The sequence below is a fragment of the Anabrus simplex genome, chromosome 1 (genome assembly GCF_040414725.1).
Source record: "Anabrus simplex isolate iqAnaSimp1 chromosome 1, ASM4041472v1, whole genome shotgun sequence".
Classification (NCBI taxonomy): Eukaryota; Metazoa; Arthropoda; class Insecta; order Orthoptera; family Tettigoniidae; genus Anabrus; species Anabrus simplex.
The window spans coordinates 527,129,602-527,142,571 of NC_090265.1; the positions used below are offsets into that span (position 1 = coordinate 527,129,602).

Sequence of the window (12,970 nt, forward strand, 5' to 3'; positions counted from 1 at the left end):
ATTGGACAGTATAAATTTTCCAGCTAACTCATTCCTGGTTGCCAGCGTTTCACCCCCGTGTGCTAGGTTGGGCTCATCAGTTGGTGCCTAGCACACCTCCATGGTATGCACTAGCCATGTGTCTTGGTAGGTGTGCTAGGCACCAACTGATGAGCCCAACCTAGCACATGGGGGGCAAAACGCTGGCAACCAGGAATGAGTTAGCTGGAAAATTCATAATGTCCAATAATGGACTATTTATATTGGTATTATAAGTTTACTCACCTTCTCCGCAAATCTCCTGGCCTGAGAGATGGTGTCACCATCTAAGAGGCCGGCCTCCCCCTTCAGGGCAGGAATGAAAACATTTTAGCAATAGTAGATTTAACCCATTCACTGCCAAACCTGTATATATACGTTTTGGTGCAGTGTGTACTTCAGCAATCTCACAAATGAATGTGACATAGTGTCATGCTTTGAGATTCTGCGGAAATGCTCAAAGAAGTTCTGTACAGCAGGTATACCACTCCATTTTGCATGTTTTGAAAGCGATCTGGTGTTATTTCAGTTTCATTGGAGTGGAAAATCTTTCCCGCTAACATGTAGCCATCATGGTGTTTTGAAGTATACATCTCTTGTTGACGACGAAATTGAATGTTCCCTCATAAATAGAGCTATATTTTGATAATGATGATGGAGAATATCTAAGTGGCGATACTGAATTGTCACCCCCTCCTCAGATACTGTAAATTCTATTTTTCCCAAATGTCAATGATTTTTATAATACCAGTTCTTGGATCAACAATTTTATGTTATATTTCAGTAATAATATCACCGAACGGAGTAGCCGCATGTATTAACATGCTACGGCTATGGAGCCAAGCTCTGCACTCGGCAGGGAAGTGGGTTCGAACCCCACCGTCAGTTGTCCTGAGATTTTTTTTTTGGGTGTGGTTTCCCTTTTTTACTCCCAAGCAAATCTGGGACAGTTCCTATTCATTAGCCACAGCTGATTCTTTCCACTTCCTTACCCATTTTTATTCACCATCATTCATTTCATATTCATTATCTTCTCAACTGAGGTTTGCATCAGAAAGGGCATCCGGCTGTGAAAATATGGTGTAAAATATAATCTCACTTAGTTAAAAAAAAAAAAAAAAAAAAAAAAAAAAAACGGGTCAGAGGGCTCGCCTAGTCATCAAAACTCAGCAGTGAAAAGGTTAAAGCACATTCCTGGGCATGATTTTCATATTTTCATCTTGGTTTGCTGGCTATTCATGACAACAAACCTTACTGTGATACCACCGCCATGTATTGCAATTGCCAACTATGTACTACACACTATGTCAACATGGCTATGTTTATTGACATGACTAGCTGATGTACCCGTGCTTCACTACGGGATTCTCAGAAAAACTGACTTTATGGTTTTCCTAACTGAAGTCGATATAGGTCATTGCAAAAACGTCAGTAGGAATGTAGCGATTAAAAGCAATTTTATCATATAAAATACTCGATCAAATTAAAAACTGCACATTTTCTCACTTTTAACGAACAGTACTACAGTTATGAACATTAAAATAAGAATAATAATTTACACCACATTTCCAATACTTATCTTTCCTTATATTTAGGATATAAACATTACAACTGGTGTTGTAAGTTGGGACATGTTTCGCTTAACTGTCGTAAGCATCATCAGCCGAAAATAAATCTTAGCCTAAAGTTAGGTCAGAGCCCCGAACCTAGTGTCCTTAAAATATATGGTACCCTAAGATTCGACATTTACATAATAGAAAATCAAATAGGCTTAAAACTATTGTGAAAACATATAAAATAAAATATATCAAATGTAAATATAAAACATATAATATGTGTCCAGTACAGTCTACAGTGAGATTTATTACTTGTACAGTACTGTGGTGTTGATCTAACAGTCCAAAGTTCCAGAGCTGGAATGACCAGGCCACAGACAGCCGTGAACACTTCTCTGCCATTATTCTGTTAAATATGCACACTTCTCATTCCAGTCAGTGCCTAAGAGTAGGGATTGAATAGCTCGAATGCTATGATGAACCGTTGTGTTACGTACCAGTAGTATCGGAAAATTGATGAAACAGAGGAATGTCATGCTAAAGAAGAAAGTTACCTAACTCCCCAGCTACTTCCTGCCAATATTTAGGCAGACTGTTACACTCGTACGACTGGGCGAGTTGGCCATGTGGTTAGGGGTGCGCAGCTGTGAGCTTGCATCCGGGAGATAGTGGATTCGAATCCCAATGTCGGCAGTCTTGAAGGTGTTATTCCGTGGATTCCCATTTTCACTCCAGGCAAATTCTGGGGCTATACCTTAATTAAGGCCAAGGCCAGTTATTCACACTCATAGCCCTTTCCTATCCCATCATCGCCATAAGACCTAACTGTGTCAGTGTGACGTAAGGCATATTAAAAAAAATACTAGGTACGCAGCAGTAATCCTATTTATCGGAGATGAGTGGCAACAGAAGACAAAGCACATCACAACAAACAGTGGTCAATGTAATGTTATTGTTGATCATTTTTATGAGCGTTCTATATTGTAGGCCTTCACATTTAGTTTTCTTTCGGCTCTGTGATTTTAGGGCGTCTTATAAAATTATTTAGAGTGTAGACTGTAGTTCCTTATTCTCCGACTTAACATGCCGATTTTCATTAAATCCTGTCTACCCATTTTCTCGTGACTCGGCGCTGATAAGGACTTAGTAACAAAAATCCAAATTCACAGGTATCTCTGATAGCCGGTATGGTAACAATGTATGAGACATAAATTATCCGAAATATAATACTATATAACTTTAGTTATGTAGTATTTATCGATACGACCACTAATAACATAATTATTTGAGAATTAAATTTTAGGCCTACCACTAAACTACCATTTCGTTCAACGTGAATAAAATGATTTAAGGCCTAGATTATAGCGACTTATTCCCAGACTTTGTACACCAATTTTTATTAAGATATGACCACTATTAAAATAAATATTTGAGAATTACATTTTAAGCCTTCGCCTAAACTACCATTTCAGCCAGCATGAATAAAATTATTTATGGCCTAGATTGTAGTGACTTATTACCCGACTTTGTATACCAGTTTTCATTAAATTCTCTTCCGCCGTTTTCTCGTGATGCGTGTACATACATACAGGCAGGCAGGCAGACATACAGACAGAAATCATGGAAAAGTAAAAAGGGCATTACCTTGTTACTGTGGGCATGACTGATACTGAAATACCATCCTTTTTAAATTCTGAGCAATGTACAGACAAAACTCTTAATATATATAGATTCTTGACTTTTTTTTTTTACCTTCTTTCATGATGACAACCACTACAGAATAATAAGTAATACAATACTCTGTTTTGTTAGATATAAGCCAGATGGAGAATATTATTATTGTTACCGAGTTTTGGTGGTAGGTAGAGGTGTAAGAAGGTGCGGGCGTGAATGGGTCTCAAACTACGGAATCAAAGTTAATGTAAAAGTTAACAAGGTTATATTTCCTTTTCAATATTAAGTAATAACAAAGAACAGGTAATTAGTAGCCGAAACACAATATGAAATGTACAATTACAGGGATTACAGAGTTTGGGCTTCGAGCCCTGAGTTCACAATTTTTGAGCAACTAGCCCAACTTTCCGATATACAAATTTTAACAAAGGGGCAGAAGACCCCAATCAAACCCTGGAGCACTTGCTCCAAATTACACAGTAAAGCCTCCTCGAGGCATACAACACTCCGTTTCCAAAAGAGCCACACACTCTTTAATTTAAGCCTCTCCTAGGCCACACCAAACTCCACCTTCAAGTTGTCCTCAACGGACATAAACACAGGGGTAAAATACCCAATCTACTGAGGTCTATTAAATGAAAAGCAGGTTAATTGAATGACCTCTAAAACAATTTGAGAGGAGGCGAACTTGCACTCCTAATACACTTTGATTTTAAAACCTACTTTGGCACTAGGCCGTTATTACAAGGGCTAATCCCATACTACAGAGGTGACTTAATAGCAATTTACATTACATTACGGAAGAATTGGATGAGAGAATAAGTTCACCTCAAGACGATGTGAGTGGGAGCTCGAGAGGGTTAAGCACTCTCTATCCCGATATGTCGTTTTAAAATAGAATAGATACCAGTTGTTTTTACATTTTAGGAAACGGTTACATGGTTGAACGCTTAGAACCCGCCCCGAAAGTTAAACTGCTGAACAAGAAAAGAAAGAATTTATTAATCGGCCATTACCTTATTGTTGACCGCCGCCGAGGAAAGAGGCGCTTCCCGCCTCCTGCTATGTACTTAATACACTGAAAGATGGAACAGAAGTGGCCCGGAGACCCTAAAATCAGCAGTTTATATACTCTCGCGGAAGTTTCTAGGCGTTAGGGGAATGAAAACACCCGCCCACAATGTTTTTATTGGATAGGACCCCGCAACAGATACAAGTTGGGGGAAGATACACCAGATTGGTCAGAAATTACTAAAAGAAATTCGGGATTGGATAAATCTAAAACAAGGGGAAAAAGAGGGGTATACAGCCAACTTAAACAATAACAGAAAGAAATTTAACAAGAAACAAACTTTTGAAATAAAATTTTCTCCAACAAAATAGTTCTTTGACTCCGCACTAGGGTGCGCTATTGTTGATCTTCAGTAGTGTCCTCTAGAAGAGAAAGTTCACACTTCTTACTTCAAGCGAAACAAAAACACATCAAAAGTGACACAGTTCAAAAACTCAAAATTTTCCACGTGGTGACATCTTCTGAGAAAGTAGAGAATTAATAGAGTAGATAAAGTTCAACCTTCCTCCAGAAGAGGAGTTTCAACTGGCGCAACTTTTAAATAAACGGTGTAGAGGTGTACCGCCCGGTACAATTATTATTATTGTTTGAACTTGAGTGTGTATATATATATATATATATATATATATATTGTAATATCCCAGTAGAATGTGTGCATGTTGACTACAGCCTTTATATAGAGACTGTTTTATTCTTAGTCTCCCCATCTGTTGAGGTTGATCATTAGATGCATCATGAGACAGTTTCAATACAATATTTTTGTAAGCAATATGTTCATGCTTAATTATAAATATAATTCGTGTATGGTCATAACTTATATATACACACACTTCGTATGTGAAACATTCTCCAAGACAATTTAAATTAGCAACATAAAAGAACTTTCATCCACATAATGCTAAATAGCAAGAAAAATGCTTTATTTATGTATTTCTACTTTTTTATGTCTTACAAGTTTGAAAATGTGTGATATATCACACAGCACCCACAAAAGTGTAACAAATGTAAATAAAACCATATATCAATAGCCTAAGAGCTCTTCGTAGTGCTGACAGCCCACTCCTGTAAAGGGAGAATGAAATAAGTTTAACAATAAATTGATTGATTGATTGATTGATTGATTGATTGATTGATTGATTGATTTATTTATTTATTTTTAACTTAAAGAGTCCATAGTGACCGATAGTGACTGTCCGCAATGAAATAAACATACAGAATTTCAGGATAAAGTCCTACCTTAGCTGGAAGGAAGGTAGAGTGATGTCTCCATCAATGGTAGCACACGACGATGAAAGAGGTACGAGATACAGCTTCGAGATTTATAGGCGTCCACTTAAACACAAGACAAAGGTGTGATGCATGAGGAAGGTTGCGTCAGCAAAAAGATTGAGAACGAGAGTCAGGTGATTTGGAACGTAGAACAGATGAGAGAAATATCCAAATAGTTCAAGAGGCAAAAAGCGAGGTTCTTTATGTCGTACAACACAGTAGTGGGTGGGATAGCATACAATACAGTTCAAAGTAGAGCACACAGTGGGATGCAAATAGTATAATTTCCACAGTTGATGCAGATGGAGATCCCCAAAGTATGAAGTTCGCTGGTGGTGGAAAGCTGAGTCCGTTATATGGTTATGGACGAAATTGTAAAGGAGACAAAGGAAGCATGTAGGAATAGGGAGATGAAATTATTACTATTCACAGATGATATTGTGGTCTGGGGAATGGACAGCAAAAAAGTTCAAGAACAACTTGATGCATTGAACAAGAAAATTGAAAAGTATGGTATGAAAATCTGCACAGAGCAAAGCAAGACCACAGTGATATCAAGAGGAGAAAGACAAGGGAAAGGCATTGTGAAAATTAGAGTATAAACCTTGAAAGTGTTGACAGTTTCAAATTCCTAGGGAGTAAGAAATGAAATGGCATATGGTATTTAGTGCCGGGAGTGTCCGAGGACAAGTTTGGCTCGCCAGATGCAGGTCTTTTGATTTGATTCCCATAGGCGACCTGCGCATCATGAGGAGGATGAAATGATGGTGAAGATGACACGTACACCCAGCGGAATTAACCATTTATGGTTAAAATTCCCAACCCTGCCGGAAATCGAACCCGGGACCCTTGTGACCAAAGGACAGCACACTAACCATTTAGCCATGGAGCCGGACACCTAGGGAGTGAATTAATGTAGAATGCAACGGGGCCATGTATTCTACCGGAGTGTAAGAAACTTTGTCTGGAATAAGGAAGTGTAAAAGAGATCATGTACAAAATTAATTATGCACCGATATTGACCTGCACAGCTGTGAACTGGACTGTGACAAGTAAGGAGGAGAGTATAATTCAAGCCAGAGAAATGAAATATCTAAAAAGTATGATAGGAAAGACAGAAGAGAAACAAAGATGTGAGCAAAGAGGTCGGAATGGAAAACCCGAATGAAGGAATTGATGGGAGTAAACTATGATGGTTTGGACATGTAAAGAGGATGGAGGAGGAAAGATTACCAAAACAGATGATGGAGATGAAGTTTGAGAGAAAGAGAGTAGGACGGAGATATAGAACAAGGTGGATTGATTCGATAAAGAGGAGTGCAAGAAGAAGTAACCTGGACTGGGACAAAATGGTGGAAGGAGAGAGGAAGGTGGAAAAGTGCCATGAATGCCCCGACCCAGCAGGAGCTGGATAAGGGGAAAGGTGGATGTTGATGATTAGGCTACCTGCATGTCAATTTTAACATTCTGTTTTACTCTACCAGATGGCAGTGTCAACTGGATTTCTCTGTAGGACAATCTAAGGCTGTGTTTTAAATTTTTTGGGTAAACTTCAAATGCAACACCGGAGATCTTTTACATGCTGATATTGCACAACATGGAATGTTGAATGGACAAGATTTCCACTTCTAGAGTGCACATGACCCTGAGGTTCACTCGGCCGTTTCAAAAAATCAGACTACCTTTGCCGAGTTTGAACCAGCGACCTTGGGATCAGGTTGACACTATCACTGATCCACAGGGGGAGCTTACCTTAAGTGAGGTTTACAATTGATAGATGGTTTCTTGTTTTCCATTTTAAAATGTTCTTGTTCTCTTTAGATCTTGCATAGATAACACGTACTGAGCCTCTTTTAAAAATTCTTTTATGGGCTAGATAGACTAAAAATTCAAAATATAATGTAGAATCCTTGAAATTCTCTTAGTATTACATATTCAAAATACAATTGCACTTGGGCATAGAGGTGCTAATATTTGTTTATCGCTGTTGGTAGATAGCGGGGTGAGCAGTGGGCACGTCAGTGGCCTGAGTAGTGTCATCATTTGAGTCTCGTATTACCAACAGGACAAATTGAATTTTAGAGAAGAATTTGTGACTGTGACAGATATAAGAAGAATAGGACAAATTCAGAATGGAACTTGTGTTGATCCTTCGGAGGCTAGTGATGTTGGAGGGAAAGGAGGCAAGGACTAATGACTGATTAACTGAGCATTCTTCGATTTAATGCGCTGTTGTATCTGTGAGAGAGCCAGATGACAGAGCACTGGTCACAGAGAAGCAGTAGTTCCTTGAATGACCGAGTGCAATTATATTTTGAACTTGTAATAAAAACCCTGAGAGACTGAGTTGATGTCACTTGATTCCTTATCTCTGGGCTTAGTCACCATTTCTCAAATTCAAGCTTACAGGTACAGTACACGATTTGCACCGCATAGGTCAAATAGCTCAATTTTTAGAGAAATACATACTGTACCTACTTGACTTAGGAGGGGCTGACTAGCAGAGGTAGTGAAGGGGAGCTTGGTTCACCCGGATAGATGTGGGTTCGATTCCCCATCAGGAAGTCAAAAGAAATGAGATTTCCACTTCTGGAGTGCACAGGTCTCTGAGGTAAACTCAGCCTATGTCAAAATGAGTACCAGGTTAATTTCTGGGGGGCAAAGACAGCCATGCATAGAGCTAACCACTCCATTTCACTTAGTGCCTTTACCTTCCTCTCTTCCAAAGGCCTTGATGGTCTGTACGAAGATGGCTTTGCTTTGACTTGACTTATTTCCTTAAATTCTTGAAGAGGAGCTTAGGGCCAAAACCAGGTATTCCCATCTGGTTCTTCCATAATTCCAACCCCTTGTAATGTCATGGGAGAAGGGCAGTGGTATGAAGTATGGAAGTGCTTGTTGGGGTGAAGAGTAGAGCAGAGACTTTTTGTGCCCTCAGACCACTATGATATCTGTGAAGGACCTACGGGATTCTTGAAAAGTGACAGCCAACTCAGAACTATAGTGATTGCAGAAAGAATGGATCTTGGTATGGCAGAACGTGAACGTGTTGTTTGTTATTGTGAGGTATTCAGTCTTGCGACTGGTGGTGTTTGCAAACATTTCAAATCTTCATAGCTTAACAGTCGGCATTCTCACAGAATGTCTTCATAAAGTTCTTTCTTGGTCTTCTTTGGGGGCTGTTGCCAGATATTTTGCCTTCAATTACTTCAGCATCAAACTGCCATAGTGAAGCCTTTGGCCTGTCCGCATGAACTGTCACGTTAAATCTGACTCCTATACAGTACCTAATAACTCAGCTTTGTTCAACTTTCTCGTCCAACTTACTTTCTCCATTCGACACTAACATCATTTATCAGAAAATTCCAGCCCCTTGATGTCTTCCTTATTGAGCAGCCAGGTTTTGGCAGAGTGCAGTATAAAATGTATTGTTATCCATCCCGTCCCGTCCCGTCCGTCCGTCCAAGCTGTATGGAAGGAGAAGACACCAGGAGACTAGAGGAAGGGAATAATTGTACCTGTCTTCAGAAAAGGTAGTAGAAGGGAGTGTAAAAATCTATTGGGGAGTTACTGTAATGTATCATTGTGAAAAGATTCTGGAGGGACAGACTAGAGCTAAAGTAGGAGGAGGTCTGAGGGACCAACAGTAGGTCTCCAGACCAGAAAGATCCACAGTAGGTCTTACTTTGCAGTAAGACAGCTACAAGAACAGCATTATGAAAGTTGAAAAGAACGCTGATGACCTTCATGGATAATGAAAAGGCCTATGATAGTGTGTGTAGAAGTAAGATATCAAAGGTCCTAGAAAATACAGGAGTTGGGAAACAGGTTATAGGAGGGTAAGGAGATGTATCAAGGGAGTGTCATTTGTCTGAAAGTAGGAGGAGAGAAAACAGATTGGCTAGAACAGAAGAATGGCTGGAAACAAGGAAGTGCACTCTCACCTTTACTTTTCTTTGCAGTCAGGGATGATATAACGATGAGAGTGGTAGAGGAAATTGGGGAAGAAAAGATGAAAGCAATGGTGTTTGCAGAAGATTTGATGGTGTGGGGAAATAAGCAGGAGGAAGTTCAGGAGCAGTTGGATACATAGGATGGAATAGTACGAGCATAACATTTAAGGTAAAGAATTGAGATAGTACTTGAAACCAGGAAGAAGGACAGATCCAACAACTGGAGTAGCAGTTGGTGGGGGACAGCTGAGGAAGGTGATTAGCTTCAAGTACCTAGGCAGCTTATTACTGGAAAATAGAAGAAATGATAAAGAAATGCAGGTGACCCAGAGGAAAACCAAGGGACAGATGGCTGAAAGTAGTAGAGGAGTACGTGAAAAAAACAGGGGAGGACTGGACTAAAGTGATGACAGAGATGGTGGGAAGGCAGAAGATGATGAAGATGTTTATATTCTAAACAGACCCAGCAATAGGCTGGAAGCTGTGCAAGATAATGATGATGTCCTAAAGGCACTATTCATCTTATGCACCATATCTTTCATTCAATCATTCCACCATGGGATTTCCTTCCATCTTTTTTTCCTCATACTAGTCCTTCCACATACTACTTCTGTTTTAACTCCTCTTATTCCATTTATGGTTCATCTGTTGCATGTTTTCCTTCACTATTTTAATATACTCTTCCCTAGTTTCCTCCTCTTTCAGCTTATATACTTTTATTTATCTCTCTTCATTTTCTGTCTCCCATCTTGTCCTTAGACTCTCTCATATTCATTACCAGCAGTTGATGCCTACTGTCCAGGGCTTCGGATGGTATTACTTTAATGACCGTAATGCCCGTTTTCATTTCTCTGTCAAAGAGCATATACCAGTAGTCCACCACTGACTTTCTAGACCAGTCTCTACTGCTACTGTACCAGATTATTTTATAGCTCTCTTTCTTTTTGAACCAAGAGTTTCCAAACAACAAACCATTCCTTTTGCAGAAATCCAGCAAATTTTCACCTTCCTCATTTTGACTCCCTCAACCCTCTTTTCTAAGCACATTTTCATACCCTTGCCTTTCTTTGCCAGTGGTGCATTCAAATCTCTGATTACTATAATGTTTTTTTTTTCCTCCCAGCTGCTTCTGCATTTCTTCTTCAAAGTCTTCTTTTTCTTGTGATGTATAGCCTGCCTTTGGAACATACACTTGCACTGTCTCATTGTTCTTTCCATTTCGTGCTATTTTAACTTTTATTGTTCTGTCACATTCCCTTTACTCCCTCCTTTAAACCATCTTTTGCCAGCTAGTACATTGTGTATATACTGCCAGGTATTGTAGAGTACAAATGGATTTTGAAGCTGCTAGGTGATACTAGGTCTTCCATTTTTTCTGCTCTTGAGATGGTAAGTCATCTTCCATTGTCCAAACCTTTGACCATCTTCTGCAATCTGAGCCAACTGGACCAAGTTTTTTGATAGGTGTTACTCCTCTATCACTCACCCCTTGTCGTGGCTTGTGACAGGCAGAACCTGGCTACCCAAATATTAGACCCAGGTTCATGGGGTTGAGGTAAGTGCCCACACTGTTTGAATAACTTTTTTTTTTTTTTTTCTGTTGAAGTAGAGATGATGCAAATTCTATTCCAAAATATTAATTGATAGTCTCCAGTTATTAAAAAAGATATTAATCTTACTAAAAAATGAAGGGAATTGTAAGTAATACAGTTTTAAAAATGTTGATGTATTACCTGATTAACATACTGTATATCTCACAAAGTGTGATAAAATTGTTTCCAAGCAATGCAAGAGTAAGGTGATCCATGGAACATTTTAGTTTACAAGAGTGGTTGCCACCTGCAGAAAAGGTTAAGAAATGTTGTGCTAAGGTACCTTGATTTGGTTCTTTACAGATTGTATTTGTAAATAACCTTAGAAGATTATGTGTACATGAGCATTTTATGTCATTTGGTTAACCTCAAGATAGTATGACTTCACCATGGATACAAATTTTTAGCAAAATATACAAGAAAACATATGCACAAAAGGACATAATGTTCAGTATTGTTTATAGGTATGTGTAAAGTATCAACAATTATTCAGTGATGTGTTCTTCAGATTGTGCTTAATTAATCTCTTGTCTGGACTATGCTCATTCCTTCGCATTTAGCAATGTGCATGAGGAGATGGATGGTTTTGAAATAATTACACTGTAGATTTACAATAACATATTGCAGGATTCCAGCAAGATATAGCTGGCGTTTTAAAAGCCGGTAGATGTAGGACGTGCCCGTGCTGCATCAATATGTTGGAATGTTTTGAGAAGTGTCTGTGCAAAAAGATCACGTTTCTGTTTACCCTCCTATAAAATGGCATGGTGATGTGAATAGTGTTTGTTGATTCATTTGTTGGAACCGTGACTTAGTACTGATACTTTTTTCCCAATAAATCATTAAACCATGGCATCGGTGTCACATCCAAGCAAAATTCAAAGGCAAGATACTGGAGTTGTTACCAACACAACGAAAAAACCCATCCTAAATCTATTCTCACAAAGATCAGATTGTAAATATACGCCTGCTTACTGTGAAGAAAATGTGTGGAAATTATGCCAGGACATCAGCACAAGACATTCTGGAGAGTTGCAGCACTGCTATGTTGTATTTGTATCCAATGATAGTCGCACAGTGCCTCTATGGAGACAAAAGGCTGGCAAGGAAGAAGAGAAGTTAGTCATTTGGGACTATCATGAGCTGTTCCTGTACACACCCGATGACAGATGTTTGGTGTATGATCTTGACTCCGAACTACCATACCCTACTTACCTCCACAAGTATGTTACAGAAACGTTCCGCACTGACCACATTTTGAAACCAGAGTATTTCAGGTATTTCCGTGTAATTTCAGCATCTCTGTTTCTCCAACATTTTGCATCAGACAGGCGCCACATGAAACGTTCTGACGGCTCTTGGATCAAACCACCTCCTGACTATCCTCCTATCACTTCTGCAGCAAACCCTCACAACTTGGATGACTTTATTAATATGGATCCCACCAAAGTGAGCTAAGACTGTTGGAATGGTGCCCACATGTCCTCGTTTGAATCTTCCTCATCTTCAGTCAAGCTTGTTGCTTTCAAACTACTCAAATATTTCCTTCCCTCTTTTATTACAATAAGGTTTCTGTCTTTCTCATTTCTTTACAAAGATTCCTTTTATGTGACTTCAATTTTCTGGATGAAATTATACTGCTATAATTGTTATAATTAATAAAGGGCTTTTTGACTATTTTCTTGTAGTCCTTGTTCATGCCTAAGTGCAGTGATTGAAGTTCTAATGAAATTTAAAGAGCTTTTCTTAGTAATGGTACATATGTCTACATTGTAGACTGTTATGCCTTTCAGCATTCAGTCTGCAAACCTCTGTAAATCCTATTAATGATGATAA

The 12,970-nt window shown here is 39.0% G+C and overlaps 2 protein-coding genes across 4 annotated transcripts in view; both read left to right on the forward strand.

Annotated features, from left to right (window-relative positions):
- The window catches only part of LOC136857087 (transferrin), a 389,183-nt gene that overhangs the window by 97,849 nt on the left and 278,364 nt on the right, over nt 1-12,970 (forward strand). The gene's annotated exons all lie outside the window — the stretch shown is intronic.
- LOC137497037 (protein N-terminal glutamine amidohydrolase-like) lies at nt 11,840-12,592 on the forward strand. The gene has a single exon (XM_068225558.1). It carries the CDS (start codon nt 11,984-11,986, stop codon nt 12,590-12,592), a length of 609 nt encoding a protein of 202 aa, XP_068081659.1. The 5' UTR covers nt 11,840-11,983.

Excerpts from the sequence above, each read along its gene's own strand:
- LOC137497037 (XM_068225558.1), top strand. The coding sequence starts at position 11,984 with ATGGCATCGGTGTCACATCCAAGCAAAATTCAAAGGCAAGATACTGGA.